General features: G+C 39.8%; 1 protein-coding gene and 1 pseudogene across 1 annotated transcript in view; both read left to right on the top strand.

Annotated features, from left to right (window-relative positions):
- Positions 1-16,192, top strand: part of ZNF567 (zinc finger protein 567) — a 71,344-nt gene extending 55,152 nt beyond the window's left edge. Inside the window, 3 exon segments of the mRNA XM_032390417.1 lie at positions 7,305-7,322; positions 15,038-15,161; positions 15,164-16,192. Coding sequence (XP_032246308.1) covers positions 7,305-7,322; positions 15,038-15,161; positions 15,164-15,873 — 852 coding nt within the window. The 3' untranslated portion in view covers positions 15,874-16,192.
- LOC116623322 lies at positions 4,920-5,488 on the top strand (annotated as a pseudogene).
- Positions 16,193-18,190: the final 1,998 nt, after the last annotated feature.

The raw sequence follows: 18,190 nt of genomic DNA, 5'->3' as shown, positions 1-18,190 counted from the left end.
TCTAAGAAAGAAACTATTTAAAAAGTGCATATTAAACCCAACGCAGAGAAAAATAACAGCATGGAAATCAGTGAAAGAAAACAGTAGAGATATAGAGAAAAATCAATTAAAAATTAATTCGTTCTACAGGAAGAAATAGAAAATTTGAACAGATCCATAACCAGCAAAGAAATTGAATCAGTAATCAAAAATCTCCCAACAAACAAAAGTCCAGGGCCTGATGGCTTCCCAGGAGAATTTTACCAAACATTTAAAGAAGAGTTAATACCTATTCTTCTCAAACTGTTCCAAAAAATAGAAATGGAAGGAAAACTCCCAAACACATTCTACAAGGCCAGCATTACCTTGATTCCAAACCAAAGACCACACTAAAAAGGATAATTAAAGGCCAATATCCCTGATGAACATGAATGCAAAAATTTTCAACAAGATACTAGCAAACCGAATCCAACAGTACATTAAAACAATTATTCACCACGATCAAGTGGGATTTATTCCTGGGCTGCAAGGGTGATTCAATATTTGCAAATCAATCAACGTGACATACCACATTAATAAAAGGATAAGAACCATACAATCCTGTCAAGAGATGCAAAAAAAACATTTGACAAATACACTATTGATTCTTGATAAAAACCCTCAACAAAGTAGGGATAGATGGAACATACCTCAACATCATAAAGGCCATATACGAAAGACCCACAGTTAATATCATCCTCAGTGGGGAAAAAAATGAAAGCCTTTCCCCTATGATCAGGAACAAGACAAGGATGTCCACTCTCACCATTGTTATTTAACATAGTACTGGAAGTCTTAGCCTCAGCAATCAGACAACAAAAAGAAATAAAAGGAATCCAAATTAGCAAGGAAGAAGTCAAACTTTCACTACTTGCAGATGACATGATACTCTATGTAGAAAACCTGAAAGACTCCACCAAAAAATTGCTAGAACTTATACATGAATTCAGCAAAGTTTCAGGATATAAAAACAATGTACAGAAATCGGTTGCACCATTACAGAGCAGCAGAAAAAGAAATCAAGGAATCGATCCCATTTGCAATCGCACCAAAAACAATAAGATACCTAGGAATAAACCTAACTAAAAGATCTTTACTCTGAAAACTATACAACACTTATGAAAGAAATTGGAGATGTCACAAAGAAATGGAAAAATATTCCATGCTCATGGATTGGAAGAACAAATATTGTCAAAATGTCTATACTACCCAAAGCAATCTACACATTTAATGAAATCCCTATCAAAATGCCTTTTTCACAGAGCTAGAACAATCCTAAAATTTGTATGGAACCACAAAAGACCCCGACTAGTCCAAGCAATCCTGAAAGAGAAAAACAAAACTGGAGGCATCACGATTCCAGATTTCAAGCTGTATTACAAAGCTGTAGTCATCAAGACAGTATGGTACTGGGTGCCTGGGTGGCTCAGTTGATTAAGCAACTGCCTTCGGCTCAGGTCATGATCCGGGAGTCCCTGGATCGAGTCCCGCATCGGCCTCCCTGCTTGGCAGGGAGTCTGCTTCTCCCTCTGACCCTCCCCCCTCTCATGTGCTCTCTCTCATTCTCTCTCTCTCAAATAAATAAATAAAATCTTTAAAAAAAAAAAAAACAGACAGTATGGTACTGACACAAAAACAGACACATAGATCAATGGAACAGAGTACAGATCCCAGAAGTGAACCCACAACGTTATGGTCAACTAATCTTCGACAGAGCAGGAATGAATATATGCAACAAATGGTGTTGGGAGCAACATGCAGAAGAATGAAACTGGACCACCTTCTTACACCATACACAAAAATAAATTCAAAATGGATTAAAGACCTAAATGTGAGACAGGAAACTATCAAAATCCTAGAGGAGAACACAGGCAGAAACCTCTTTACTTCAGCCATAGCAACTTCTTACTAGATATGTCACCGGACGCAAGGAGACAAAAGCAAAAATGAACTACTGGGACTCCATCAAGTTAAAATGCTTCTGCACAGTGAGGGAAACAATCATCAAAACTAAAAGGCAGCCTACAGAATGGGAGAAGATATTTGCAAATGATGCATCTGATAAAGGGTTAGTATCAAAAAATCTATAAAGAACTTATCAAACTCAACCCCCCAAAAACAAATAATCCAGTTAAGCAATGGACAGAAGACACGAAGAGACATTTTTCCAAAGAAGACATCCAGATGGCTCATAGACACATGTAAAAGATGCTCAACATCACTCATCATCAGGGAAATACAAATCAAAACCACAATGAGATACCACCTCATGCCTGTCAGAATGGCTAAAGATAACAACACAAGAAACAAGCTGTTGGTGAGGATGCAGAGAAAGGGGAGCCCTCTTGCACTATTGGTGGGAATGCAAACTGGTGCAGCCACTCTGGAGAACAGTATGGAGGTTCCTCAAAAAACTAAAAATAGAACTACCAGCAATTACACTACTAGGTATTGACCCAAAGGATACAAAAATACAGATTCAAAGCAGTACATGCACCTGATGTTCATAGCAGCATTATCAACAACAGCCAAACTATGGAGACAGCTCAAATGTCCATTGACTGATGAATGGATAAAGAAGATGTAGTGTGGGATGCCTGGGTGGCTCAGTCGGTTAAGCATCTGCCTTCAGCTCAGGTCATGATCCCAGGGTCCTGGGACCGAGTCCCACATCAGGCTCAGCAAGGAGCCTGCTTCTCCCTCTGCCTGCCGCTCCCCCTGCTTGTGCTCTCTCTCTCTGACAAATAAATGAAATCTTTTTTTTTTAATTAATTAATTTATTTTTTTATTTGCAAGAGAGAGAATGAGAGAGAGCACGAGAGGGAGGAGGGTCAGAGGGAGAAGCAGACTCCCCGCTGAGCAGGGAGCCCGATGTGGGACTCGATCCCGGGACTCCAGGATCATGACCTGAGCCGAAGGCAGTCGCCCAACCAACTGAGCCACCCAGGCACCCTAAATAAATAAAATCTTAAAAAAAAAAAAAAAAAAGGAAGATGTAGATGTAGCATATATACAATGGAATATTACTCAGCTGTCAAAAAGAATGAAATCTTGCCATTTGCAATGACATGGATAGAGCTAGAGTGTATTATGCTAAGTGAAATAAGTCAGTCAAAGAAAGACAAATACCATATAATCTCACTCATATGTGGAATTTAAGAAAGAAAACAGATGAACATATAGGAAGGTGGGAAAGAAAAAAAAAAGGAGAGAGGGAAACAAACCATAAGAGACCCTTAACGATAGAGAACAAACTGAGGGTTGATGGAGGAAGGGATGGGCTAGATGGATATTGGGTATTAAAGAGGGCATTTGTTGGGATGAGCACTGGATGTTGTATGTAAGTGATGAATCTCTGAATTCTACTCCAGAAACCAATATTGCACTGTATGTTAACTAAAATTTAAATGAAAAAAAATTGGTTCTAAAAAAATTCTTTGGAAAGATTAATAAAATTGATAAACCTCTACTAGACTGGTCAAGAGAAAAGAGAACACAAAATTACCAATATCAGAAATTAAAATGTGGACATCAAAACTAGTTTAAAAAAGCAGATATGGGGTGCCTGGGTGGCTCAGTCAGTTAAGCGTTTGCCTTCGGCTCAGGTCATGATCTCAGGGTCCTGCGATCGAGCCCCAGGTCAGGCTCCCTGCTCAGTGGGGAGTCTGCTTCTCCTTCTCCCTCTCCCACTGCTTGTGCGCTCTTTCTGTGTCAAATAAATAAAATCTTTTTTAAAAATAAAGGGATGCCTCGGTGGCTCAGTTGGTTAAGCGTCTGCCTTCGGCTCAAGTCATGATCCCAGGGTCCTGGGACTGAGTCCCACATCGGGCTCCTTGCTCGGCAGGGAACCTATTTCTCCCTCTCCCTCTGCCTCTTCCCCTGCTTGAGCTCTCTCTCTCTCTGACAAATAAATAAATAAAATCTTTTAAAAATAAATAAATATAATATAATATAATATAAATAAATAGAGAAGTTTACAGCAATAGAAGCCTCTCTCAAGAAACAAGAAAAATCTCAAATAAACAATTGCACAATAGACCTTTAGGAGCTAGAAAAAAGAATAAACAAAACCCAAAACAAGTAGAAGGAAGCAAATGTAATAAAGATTAGAGCAGAAATAGGGGCGCCTGGGTGGCTCAGTCGGTTGAGCGTCTGCCTTCGGCTCAGGTCATGATCTCAGGGTCCTGGAATCGAGCCCCATGTCAGGCTCCCTGCTCAGCTGGAAGGCTGCTGCTGCTTCTCCCTCTCCCACTCCCCCTGCTTGTGTTCCCTCTCTCACTGTGTCTCTGTCAGATAAATAAATAAAATCTTAAAAAAAAAAAAAGATTAGAGCAGAAATAAACAAAATAGAAACTAAAAAAGCAATAGAACAGATCGTTGAAACCAGAAGCTCGTTCACTGAAAATATCAACAAAATTGATAAACCTTTAACCAGATTCATGAATTTTTTAAAAAGGAGAGAGGATTCGAATAAACAAAATTAGAAATGAAAGAGGAGAAATAACATAATAAAAGATTATAAATATAAATAAATAAAAGATTATGAGACTATTATGAAAAATTATATGCCAACAAATTGGAAAACCTAAAAGAAATGGATAAATTCCTAGAAATATATAACCTCCCGAAATTGAATCAGGAATAGAAAATTTGAACAGACCAATTACTAGCAATGAAATTGATTCAGTAATCAAAAAACTCCCAACAAAGGAAAGTCCAGGACCAGACAGTTTCACAGGTAAATTCTATCAAACATTTAAAGAAGAATTAATACCTATTCTTCTCAAACTATTCCAAAAAATAGAACAGGAAGGAAAGCTTCCAAATTCATTCTATGAGGCCAGCATTACCCTGATACCAAAACCAGATAAAGACACTACAAAAAAAGAGAACTACAGGCCAGTATCTCTGATGAACATAGATGCAAAAATCCTCAATAAAGTATTAGCATACTGGCCGCTTCCGCGGGCAGGGTCTGAGGGAGGGGCGGCAGGTGCCATGTCCGGCCGCGAAGGTGGCAAGAAGCCCCTGAAGCAGCCCAAGAAGCAGGCCAAGGAGATGGACGAGATAAGGCATTCAAGCAGAAACAGAAAGAGGAGCAGAAGAAACTTGAGGAGCTAAAAGCGAAGGCCGGGGGGAAGGGCCCCCTGGCCACAGGTGTAATTAAGAGATCTGGCAAAAAGTAAGCTGTTCCTTGTGCCCGAGGCAATGATGATCCTTAATTCCATTCCTGTTTAAACATCTGGATTCCCTGTCATAGCATCTGTTGCTACCTATAGCTGGAATGAAGTGTTGTCTTAGATCCTGTTGTACATTTAAGAATAAACTTCTGTAAAAAAAAAAAATAAAATAATCATAAAACAAAAACAAAAAAATATTAGCAAACTGAATCCAACAATACATTAAAAATCATTTACCACTATCAAGTGGGATCTAATCCTGGGATGCAAGGGTGGTTCAATATTTGTAAATCAATCAATATAATAAATCACCATCAACAAGAGAAAAGATAAAAACCCTATGATCATTTCAATAGATAAAAAGTATTTGACAAAGTACAACATCCATTCATGATAAAAACCCTCAACAAAGTAGGTATAGAGGGAACATACCTCAACATAATAAGGGCCATATACAAGTAACCCACAACTAACATCATACTCAACAGTGAAAAATTGAAAGCTTTTCCCCTAAGATCAGGAACAAGACAAGGATGTCCACTCTCAACATTTTTATTCAACATAGTACTGGAAGTCCTAGCCACAGCAATCAGACAACAAAAAAGAAATAAAAGGCATCCAAATCGGTAAGAAGTAAACCTTTCACTACTTGAAAATGATGTGATACTATATATAGAAAACCTGGAAGACTCCACCAAAAAACTACCTGAACTGATAAATGAATTCAGTAAAGTGGCAGGACACAAAATCAAAATACTATTGTATTTCCATACACTAATAATGAAGCAGCAGAGAGAAATTTAAAAAATGGTCCCATTTATAATTGCACCAAAAATAATAAAATACTTAGGAATAAACTTAACCAAGGAGTTTAAAAGATTTATACTCTGAAAACTATAAAACACTGATGAAAGAAACTGAAGATGACACAAAGAAATGAAAAGATATTCCATGCTCATGGACTGGAAGAACAAGTACTATTAAAATGTCTATACTATACCCAAAGCAATCTACAGATTTAATGCAATTGCCATCAAAATACCAAGAGCATTCTTCATAGAACTAGAACAAATAATCCTAAAATCCATGTGTATGGAACCACAAAAAAAAAAAAAAAAATAGCCAAAGTAATCTTGAAAAAGAACAAAACTGCAGGAATTACAATCTCAGATTTCAAGATATCCTACAAAGCTGTAGTAATCAAAACAGTATGGTACTGGCATAAAAACAGAAACATACATAGATCAATAGAACAGAACAGAGAGCCCAGAAATAAACCCATGATTATATGGTCAATTAACCTTTGAAAAAGGAGGCAAGAATATATAATGGGAAAAAGACAGTTCCTTCAACAAATGGTATTGGGAAAACTGCACAGCTACATGCAACAGAATGAAACTGGACCACTTTCTTACACCACACACAAAAATAAATTCAAAATGGATTAAAGACCTAAATATGAGACCTGAAACCACAAAAATCCTAAAAGAGAACACAGGTAGTAATTTCTCTGACATTGGCCATAGCAACATTTTTCTAGATAGGCCTCCTAAGGCAAGGGAAACAGAAGCAAGAATAATGTATTGTAACTGGGGCACCTGGCTGGCTCAGTCGGTGGAGCATGTGGCTCTTGATCTCAGGGTTGTGAGTTTGAGCTCCACACTGGGTGTGGAAATTGCTTAAAAACAAAATCTTTAAAAATAATAATTTATTATGCCAAAGTAAAAACTTCTACACAGCAAAGGAAACAATGAAACTAAAAGACAACCCACCAAATGGGAGAAGATATTTGCAAATGACATATCTGATAAAGGGTTAGTATTCAAAATATATAAAGAACTGATACAACTCACACCCAAAAAACAAATAATCCAATTTTAAAAAGGGCAGAAGACATGAACAGATATTTCTCCAAAGAAGACATACATACAGATGGCCAACAGACACATGAAGATGCTCAACATCACTGGTCATCAGAGAAATGCAAATCAAAACCATAATGAGATATCACCTCACACCTGTCAGAATGGCTAAAATGAAAAACACAAGAAACAGCAAGTGTTGGTAAGGATGTGGAGACAAAGGAACTCTTATGCACTGTTGGTTGGAATGCACACTGGTGCAGTCACTGTGGAAAACAGTATGAAGGTTCCTCAAAAAATTAGAAATAGGTTCCTGGGTCATTCAGTCGGGTGGACATTCAACTCTTGATTTTGGCTCTGGTCATGATCTCAGGGTCATGGGGTTGAGCCCTGTGTGGTGCTCCACCCTCAGCAGGGAGTCTGCTGCTGGAGATTCTCTCCCTCTGCTCCTCCCCCTGCTCGTGTTCTCTCTCTCATAAATAAATAAATATATTTTTTAAAGATTTTATTTATTTATTTCACAGAGAGACACAGCATGAGAGGGAACACAAGCAGGGGGAGTGGGAGAGGGAGAAGCAGGCCTCCCGTGGAGCAGGGAGCCCAACTCAGGGCTCGATCCCAGGACTCTGGGATCATGACCTGAGCCAAAGGCAGATGCTTAATGACTGAGCCACCCAGGTGCCCCAATAAATAAGTATTTTTAAAAAATTAGAAATAGAATTACCATATGACTCAGTAATTCCACTACTGGGTATTTACCCAGAGAATACTAATTTAAAAAGATATATGCACCCCTATGTTTACTGCTGCATTATTTACAATAGCCAAATTATGGAAATGTCCAATGATAGATAAGGAAGATGTGGTGTGTATACACACACACACATACGCACACACACAATGGAATATTACTCAACCATAAAAAAAGAATGAAATCTTGACATTTGCAACAACATGGATAGATCTAGAGGGTATAAAGCTAAGTGAAATAAGTCAGTCAGAGAAAGACAAATACCATATGATTTCACTCATATGTGAAATTTAAGAAACAAAACAAACGAACAAAAGGGACAAACCAAAAAACAGCTTCTTAACTACAGAGAACAAACAGATGGTTACCAGAGGGGAGGTGGGTGAAGGGTTGGGTGAAATAGTTGAAAGGGATTAAGAGCACACTTATCTTGAGAGCACTGAATAATGTAGAGAATTGATGAATCACTATATTGTACACCTAATTAACACTGAATGTTAATTATACCAGAATTAATTTTTTTTAAAGAAATGCAGGAAACCCTGCCATTTGCAACAACACAGATGGACATTGAGGGCATTATGCTAAATGGAATAAGTCAGAGAAAGAAACTGTATAATCTCACTTATATGTGGAAATCTTAAAAAAATTAAAAAATGAAAAAACTGAACTCGAGATACAGAGAATAGATTGGTGTTTCCAGATGTGGGAAGCTGGGAAGGCAAAATGGGTGACAGTGGTCAAAAGGTATAAACTTCCAGTTATAAAATGAGTAACTCCTAGGGATGTAATATATAGCATGTTGACTATAGTTAATAACTTTGTTGTAAACACTATTTGAAAGTTGCTAAGAGAGTAGATCTTAAAAGTTCTCATCATAAGAAAAAAAAAATTTATTAACTATGTGTGGTGATGGGGATGCCTGGGTGGCTTAGTCAGTTAAGTGTCTGCCTTTGGCGCAGGTCATGATCCCAGGGTCCTGGGATCGAGACCTGCATCAGGCTCCCTGATCAGTGGGGAGCCTGCTTCTCCCTCTGCCTGCTACTTCCCTGCTTGTGCTCTCTCTCTGGCAAATAAATAAAATCTTTAAAAAAAAAACTGTGTGGTGATGGATGTTAACTAAATTTATGAGATCATTTCACAAAATATATATATATTGAATTATGTTGTACACCTGAAACTAATGTTATATGTCAATTATGTCTCAGTGAAAAAATGATAATAAGAGCTATGGAGAAAAATTAAATAGGACAAGGGTGATAGGAAGTACACTGGTTGAGATGCTATTCTATACAGGGTGGTCAAGGATGGCTTTTCCAATTTGGTGATGTCTGAGTTAAGTCTTGAAGAAAGTGAAGGAGTAAGTGATGCCAATATCAGGAGTAAGAAAACTCCAGGCAGGGGAATCATCAAACTCATACGCAGAGGGGTCAGAATTAAGTTACAAAAAAATTTACAGAAGATAGAGTCAGGTTAACAGAGAGCCAGATCACACAGGGCTATATAAACAACTGTAGAGACTTTGGTTTTTATTCTGAGATGGGAAACCACAGAAAGCTTTAAGTCAAGAAGTGACATAATCTGACCCACATTTTGGAAGAATCACCCTGGCTATTGTGTTAAGAAATAATTTTAGGCAGGCAATGGAGGAAGTAGAGACCAGTTAATAGGCTACTGCACAGATCAAATGAGAGAAGACTGTGGCCTAGATGTGGATCAGCTGAACTTTTACATGCAAAGGCTTCCAGTATCTGAACTGCCCTTTCACCTGGGCATAGGTGTTAGTCACAATGTTGAAAATGCATATGCTCTATCTCAAACACAGTTTCAATTAACTGCATAAAATGCCCGTATAGCAGGAATTACTTAAAATTTCCTTATTTATGAAGCTCGTTTTGGCTATTATTATCTCAAAGATTGTCCTACGGTGTTGTTTTTAAATCTATCCATCTTTTTTGTAATCCTTAGTATCATTACAGTCTCTTTCCCTTTAGAAGTCAATGATGGACGTGGATTCCAGGTTGAGTACCCCAATGAGGACCATTTGAGCACTTAATTCAAAACAGACCTGGAAACTGGTCCAAGTGTTTACTCACAGATTACCGGGTAAAGCCTGGTCTTATTGGTATAGAACTCTTTGATCAAGCCCCCAATCTCATTTATACTTCAAAAATACTGCCAAAGTGAAAGATCTTATTACTTACTTGGACTGAGACTAACCAACACCATCCCATAAATTGCATGGCTTTCGGTACCAGGACTGTGGTGTGTGATGTTACATACAAGGTAATCTTATTTCCAACAATTCTGTTAGGATAAAGGCTCTTGTATTTGCCTCACTAGACCAGCAGAGATCTTAGCAGAGATCTGGCACACAGAAGAAACTGCCCAATTAATACTAAGAGGGAGGGGATAGATTAAAAAATTGAGTCTTTGGACTCAATCCAAATGGGAAGTACTATGGACAAGGTTTGTTGAATGGGCTTTTGGTAGGCAGGAACTGTCAGGAGAGGGAAAAAATTATGCTCTGAGAAACAAGAACTATTTCAGGGAAGAAAGAAAAAAACCCCAAAGCACCTTGATCTTGGCCTCTAGATGTTCAATAATCGTTCTTTACTCTTCCTCTTAGCAATAGAAACTGTAGAAAGAGAAAAGAAATTGATGAGACACTGGCTTTTCTTGGAATTCCAGTTGACCAGGTTGGAACATATACTTTAGGGACTCCAGTCGCTCACTGTCCCCACACACATACGAAGGAAAGTCAGGGAAGACTAGAGAGTCCAGCCTAATGTAGTTACAGGAAAGGCCAGAATCTGTCATGAACTCACAGATGTCTCCTGGATAGAGTGGTGAGTAACACCCTCCACCCCATGTGCAAACATGGTGCTGTACCAGGTCACTCGCTTACATATAATACCACACCTTGGGGACACACAAAGTCAGAATCACACAGCCTCCCCACACCCACATACCCATTGCCCCACAGCCAATCACAATCACACACACACACACACACATCCCCCAAGGGGGTCACACTAGTCACACCTGCACACAGACTCACACACACACACACACACACGATGCCGCACACGTTCCCAAAATGACACACACTCCCTCACCGCGGGACACAGTCCCAACTGCACAATCACCGGCCCTCTACATCCCTGTGCACGATGGTGCAGTCATGCAGTCACAATCACATACCCATTCTGGGAACACGCACAGTCCCAAGCACCCTACTCCATCACCCAGAGTCATCACCACATACAGTCACAGTCACACACCACGACGACACGCGGTAACAATCACAATTAGTCTCTCTCCCCCTCCCATCCCCTCTCCCTCCCTCCTCTCTCTCTCTCATTCTAGCTCTCTGTCTCTCTCTGTCACACACACACACACACTCACTCACTCAACTCTCTCTCTTCTCTTCAGCCCGCTCCGGACACGAAATGCTCCTACCTGAACTCCTCACCCTAGTCCTTCCCTAGTTCCGGTCTGGCCCAAACCGGCCAAGTTGCACCGGACTCCAAAGGCCCCGCAGCGGCTAACTCGGGAAGCCAACGGTCCCGCCATCCCGCAAAGCGGCCGAAATCCTGAGGAACGTAGCGTCCGCCTGCGAGTCCCCTGGAAAACGCAGTCCGGAAGCGGGCAGCAGGCCTCCGGATTCCTCTCAGCGCGCGAGCTGGGCTCGTGCTCATCTACAGCTTCTCCGCGCCAAACAACCGCGAGGCCCGACGCCGAGCGGCTGGTAGGCGGAGCGGGTCGGCGGGATGCACCCGCCAGGCCTTCAGCCGCCTCACCCCGGGCAGCTCGAGCGTCGCCGTAGGCACCGGACGAGACGCCGCGTTCTCGGCGGACGCAGCCTCGAGCCGCAGCGTCTGTGGGAAATGTAGTCCAGGCCAGAAAAGCAGCCACTCAGGCCAGAATGCGAGCGGACACCTGGTCCTGGCCGCCGGAATCCGACCGGCGGCGCCCGGGAGATTTCTGGAGGTTCTAGTTCGCCCTCTGCATGCAAAGGGATGACATTTCATCTTCGTCGGTGAGTGCAAGCCTCGGTCGCTCAGCGCTGAGGGTGAGTGAAGGTGGGACCTAGTCGTCTCTTTCGGGACCTAGTGGAGGCGGCGACCGGGAAAGAATCACGGTCTTGCAGGGGGAAGTGGGGACGCGCCCGAGGGACGCCCTCAGGTGAAGAAGGCGGCGGGGCAGAGGTGAGTCCGGAGATGCTGTGTTGCGACCGCAGGGTGTGACTGGGTGTTGTGTATATATGAATATGGGTCACCTATTTGGGAGAGCAGGATCGTATCTGTTTATCACCAGTTAACCCCTAAGCCTCATCCGTAAAATGGTAAGGAGGCATCTTTCTGGAGCATCAGTTTTCTTTGAAGGTTGACAGGAGGAAAAAGTAACCTATTATATGATAGACAACATAAAATGGGTTTTTATGTTAAAATAGACATGTTTAGTATGGATTAAAATGCTAATTTAACATGCTTTTAAAGCAAGAAAGAAGGTTGCAAAATAATTGTTATGAAATGCTTGATTTTATCAGCTGAGACCCTCAAGTTTAGAAACATACTTTCTTATGTACATTTAATGAAACTACTAAAATATTTAGGTTTAACTCTACCACCTCTTTGTTTTCTGTTTATTCCACCTGTTCACGATCTTAACCTTTTCAGAATACAGGTTATTTTGCAGTTCTTCAATTTGTGTTTACCTGATGTTTCCTCATCATTTATACATTTTTAAAAAGATTTATTTATTTTTTGAGAAAGAGAGCCTGCAAGTGTGTGGAAGGAGAGGGAGAGAGAATCTCTCTCTCTTTTTTTTTTTATTTGACAGAGAGAGACACAGGGTCCTTTTTGTGAATTGTACAGGGACCTCTTTATTTTGAAGAATCATGACCTATATTTCTAGAAAGCTTATATTTGTTCTCTTAAAGTTTCTTCCATTCAGTTTGCTCCTCTCTCTCTTGAACTCCTTTTATGTGGGTATTGAAATTCCTAATTTTATCTGTTATCCTTCTCATCTTTTACTACCTTTTTTAAACTTTTTTTTCCTACAACTGAGTGATTTCCACAACACTATTTCCTATATCTGCTATTAAATTTTTACTATAGCTATCTTTTTTTTTTATTTCAAGAGCAGTTTTTAGGGGCACCTGGGTGGCTCAGTCAGTTAAGTGTCTGCCTTTGGCTCAGGTCGTGATTCCAGGGTCCTGGGATCGGGTCCCACATTGGGCTCCCTGCTCAGTGGAGAGCCTGCTTCTCCCTCTCTCTGCTGCTCCCCCTGCTTGTGCTCTCTCTCTCTGTGTCAAATAAATAAATGAAATCTTAAAAAAAAAGAATAAACTTTTAAAAAAGAGCAGTTTTTATAGTACCTGTTATTTGTTTCCTTAATATAATATCTTATCTCTCTGTGGTATTGGGGGGGGGGTTGGTGGGTTGTTTCTGTTTTTTTGTCTTTTTCTGTTCCTTACATGTATCCATTTCCTTGGAAATTTTTTTTCATTGTTTTCATTTGTCTTTCGTATTACTAGGTTTACATTAACATTATTAGGTTTTCCCTAATTTACAGATTAATAGCTGTCCTTTCATCTTTTCTTAATGCACTAAAAAGATGACTGTAATATCTATATATAATGAGGACTTGTCAACTTGCGAGCTTCTTTATAGAACTATTGGTCAAGAATTCAGACATTTCTGGGGCGCCTGGGTGGCTCAGTTGTTAAGCGTCTGCCTTCAGCTCGGGTCATGATCCCGGGGTCCTGGGATCGAGTCCCGCATCAGGCTGCCTGCTCAGCGGGAAGCCTGCTTCTCCCTCTCCCACTCCCCCTGCTTGTGTTCCCTCTCTCACTGTGTCTCTCTCTGTCAAATAAATAAATAAAATCTTTAAAAAAAAAAAAAAGAATTCAGACATTTCTTTGTCAGTCTCAAAATGTTAGTATTACAGGTTTTCTCCTGGGCTGTTCCATTTCTCCAGAGAAGAGTCTTCTCATCTCTTTTTTTTTTTTTTTTTTTAAGATTTTATTTATTTATTTGACAGAGAGAGACAGCACAAGAGAGGGAACACAAGCAGGGGGAGTGGGAGAGGGAGAAGCAGGCTCCCCGCCGAGCAGGGAGCCCGATGCGGGGCCCGATCCCCGGACCCCGGGACCATGACCCAAGCTGAAGGCAGACGCTTAAGGACTGAGCCACCCAAGCACCCCTTCTCATCTCTTGAATACCAGAATTTTGGAGGTCCAACAGTAATGAGGACCCACCATTTATTTAATCCCCCTGATTTGAGGTGCCTGAAAGTGGCTCAGTCAGTTAAGCGTCCAACTCTTGATTTCGGCTCAGGTCATGATCTCAGGGTCATGAGCTAGAGCCCCACCTGAGTGGCTCAGTCGGTTAAGCATCTGCCTTTGGCTCAGGTTATGATCCCAGGGTCCTGGGATGAAGTCCTGCATCAGGCTTCCTGCTCAGTGGAGAGTCTGCTTCTCCCTCTCCCTTTACGCCTAACCCGTGCTGTGCTCTCCCTACCTCTCTCTCTCATATAAATAAAATCTTTAAAAAAAAAAAAGATTCTCTTCCTCTGCCTCTCTTCCTCTGCCCCTCCCCCCACTTCCATGTACTCTCTCTCTTAAAAAAAAAAAAAATTAATCCCCCTGATTTCAGTTTGGTGCCTTTCCCTGCCATCTGCTTTTCCTTTTTTTTCTTAAAATTCTTTATCTATTTATTTGAGAGTTGAAAGCTTAATTTAGACTTAACATATTATGAAGGAATCCATGTAATAAAGAAATGCTATGAATATTGTAAGTATATTATAACTCATCCTATTTTGCAGTAACCCCTGCTAATTGAAATCTGTATTAACAGGGATTCATAAATAAAGCTCATTAAATACCTGAGAATACACTGTGGAGAGAAACCCTATGAACTAACTTTCTCCATGTGAGGGCTTATATTCACACTCATCTTATTAGTCACTAGAGAAATAATGCAGCAAAGGAAACCTGTATATGTAAGGCTATTGGAAAACCTTTAGCCAGTTACTCAAACTGAAGGAATATGAGAAAATTCAAACTGTGGTAAAACTCAATGACTGTAACAAGTTTGGAGAACTGTTTTGCCAGAAGCACAACTTCATAGAACATGAGAAAATTTAAACCTTATGAATGTGAGAAAGCTTCCATTCAGATGTCAAACCTCATAAGTCACCAGCAAATTCCTTTTGGAAAGAAATCTTATTCATGTAAGAAATGTGGGAAAGCCTTTAGCCACAAACCAAATATCACTGACCATGAGAAAATCCATATGGAAGAGAAACCCTTTGAATGTAATGAATGTGGAAAAGACCTCAGAAGCAATACCTCACCAAGCATCACACTGCTCACTCTGGAGAGAAATCCTACAAATGTAAGGAATGTGGAAAATCCTTCGATCAGATAGAAAATCTCATTACCCATCAGAAAATTCATATTAGTGAGAAACCATTTGGATGTAATTACTGTGAAAATGCTTTTATTCAAAAGTCAAGCCTCATTGAACACCAGAAAATGCATACTGGGGAAAAATCCTATACATGTAAAGAATGTGGGAAAACCTTCAGCAGGAAATCAATTCTCACAAAGCATGAGAAAATTCATATTGGAGAAAAACCTTTTAAATGTAATGAATGTGGAACAGCCTTTAGCCAGAAGCAATATCTCATTAAACATCACAACATTCATACAGGAGAGAAACCCTTTGAGTGTAATAAACGTGGAAAATCCTTCTCTCAAATTACATCACTTTTTGTACAGGTGAGAATTCACACAGGTGATAAGTCTTATGATTATGAGGTATGTGGGAAAGCCTTCTCACAAAGCTCATCTCTTACTGTACATACGAGAAGTCATACAGATGAGAAACCCTATGGATGTAATCAGTGCGGGAAAGCTTGCTGTTAATTCTCAGCTCTTGCTTTACATGTGAGAACACATACAGGTGAGAAGCCTTATCAGTGTAGAGATTGTGGGAAAGCATTCAGCCAGAAGTCACACCACGTTAGGCATCAGAAAATTCATACTCATTAAAGATAATATTAATGCCTTGATAGCGAAGCCTTCAGTAGGAACTTACACCTCCTACACATCGGAGAATTCATCGTGGGGTAAAACATTATGAATGTAGGAAAGCCTTTAGCAGGAGCTCAAAATATGAGATATCAGAACATTCTTATGAGGAGAAACATTAATATAATGAAAATCCTGAGTCCAACAAAATTTTCAGTAAACGTCATAGTTAATGCTGAACCTTTGGAAACATTCCCATTAAAGTCAGAGACAAGACATGGATGCCTGGTATCACAAATCAGTATAATCCTAGAGACCAGAGCCAATGCAATAAAATGAAGAAGTATAAGGATTGAAAAGGAATACATATTTTCAGATGATATAATTTTTATATAGTTATGATTATTAAAACTTTGTGATATGCATTAATAGATATTAGGTTAATAGAATGGAATATGAAGCCTACATACAGTTCAATTCTGTAAAGAAGTTATGACCTAATTAAACAATGTTTTGGGTGATTATTGCCTTTCTCTGTAGAAAAAAAGATTCCTACCTCTTATCGTACATTGAAAAAAGAAAAATCCACTGTGAAAAAAAAAAATCTGAAACTTTAGGAAAATGACTTAGTAAACCTGAATAGATTTTCCTAAGGTGTACCTCAAAACACCCCAAAATTTCTTTTTTTAGTATTATGCCTTAGAGAAACTCCAATACAATACAGAGAGATGTGTACCATAATGTTCTTTGCAGTGTAATTTCTGGCAGCAAAAACTATTAGCATGATTTCTAGCAGCCAAATATTGGGGGTGGAAGGAATTGGAAATGCCTGTCATTAGGTAAAAGGTTGAATAAAATGTGTTATATTTATATGATAGAATAATGTACAGCAATTTACTGCAACAAACCATATCTATATGGATTAATAAGGATGATCTAAAAACCATGATCTTGAGTGAAAAACAAATCAAAGGGCAGATGATGCACGTAATATAATAATATCTCTAACTGGAATAAAACAACATTAGATTGTGTATTGGTTATGGGTATAGGTATGTATGGAAAGGTATAAAAAAGGATTGGATGATTGTATGCTAAATTCGTGATGGTGATTGCCTTTGGGGACAAGGAAGAAGAATGGGATGGGGTGATGATTACAGAGATTTTGGCTTCACATCTAAATATGTATGTTATTTAAAAACTACAAAGAAACAAAATATTTTACTTCTATATGGTGGTAATACACATATTTGTCTTGCTATTTTTTGTGTTCGTGAAGTTCTTCATAGTTGAAAAGGTGGATTTATATTACCAATAGAAATAATGTAACAGTGGTCTCCATTTCCAATCAGATACTAAAGGTGTATTTTTTGAGAAGTTTTTGTAAGCTGTTAGGTCTATTGAACATCACAAACCACAAGCTATGAAAGAACTTTGGGGGGCGCCTGGGTGGCTCAGTCAGTTAAGCATCTGCCTTCGGCTCGGGTCATGATCCCAGGGTCCTGGGATTGAGCCCCACTGCATTGGCTCCACGCCCAGTAGGGAGTCTGCTTGTCTCTCCTACCCTTCCCCTGCTCGTGCTCTCTCTCTCTTAAATAAATAAATCTTTTTTTCAGTAAATAAGTAAATACCAGTCCTTATTAAGTAATCCTGTCTTCCAGCTGTGTGTTGGCCTTGATACATATGCAGCTTCCTGCTCTGTCATAGAAAGAAAGCAGACCTCTCAGGCCACCTCCACCACACACTTTCCCAGGAACTTCTTTAGTCAGGCACCTCTTCCTTCCTCGCTCCTCACACTTAATTGTGTGAGAAGGAGTTTACCACCACGTACTGCCATGCCCTGGTGTGGCCACAGGAGCTCAGCCGAGCACTGGAGAGTGCAGTAAGAGTGGCAGAGGGGCTCTGTTCAAGAAATCCAGAGAGTCTGCAGCTGCCCCTCAAAGACCATTCCACACATTCATTTTCTAATTAGTCATATGTCAGAGGGGAGCAGAGGGACAGATGGATGGACTAGCATTCACACGAGCTGTGGTTGAAAGAATTCTGATTTTCCAAAACTGGTCTAACAGGGTGGTGGATGTGGTGATGTTAGCTGGGGTGGAAGAAGATTCATACCGTGTATTTGTTTAGTGACCCCAAAGATTTTAAATTATATTATCATTTGTATTTAATGACCATTAAATGCTCAGAAACTGATTAAGGTACCATGTTTTGATTCACAGTTTTTACACCAAACCATTTCTTTGTTGTGTTTTGTTCTCTAAAAAATTCTAAGATTTACCCAACGCTGATTATATTTGTATTTCTCATGCCTATGTTTTAAAATTTGTATCCATGG

Source organism: Phoca vitulina, unplaced genomic scaffold (assembly GCF_004348235.1).
Source record: "Phoca vitulina isolate PV1807 unplaced genomic scaffold, GSC_HSeal_1.0 scaffold58, whole genome shotgun sequence".
Taxonomy (NCBI): Eukaryota; Metazoa; Chordata; class Mammalia; order Carnivora; family Phocidae; genus Phoca; species Phoca vitulina.
This window is presented reverse-complemented; position numbering and strand designations above follow the sequence as displayed.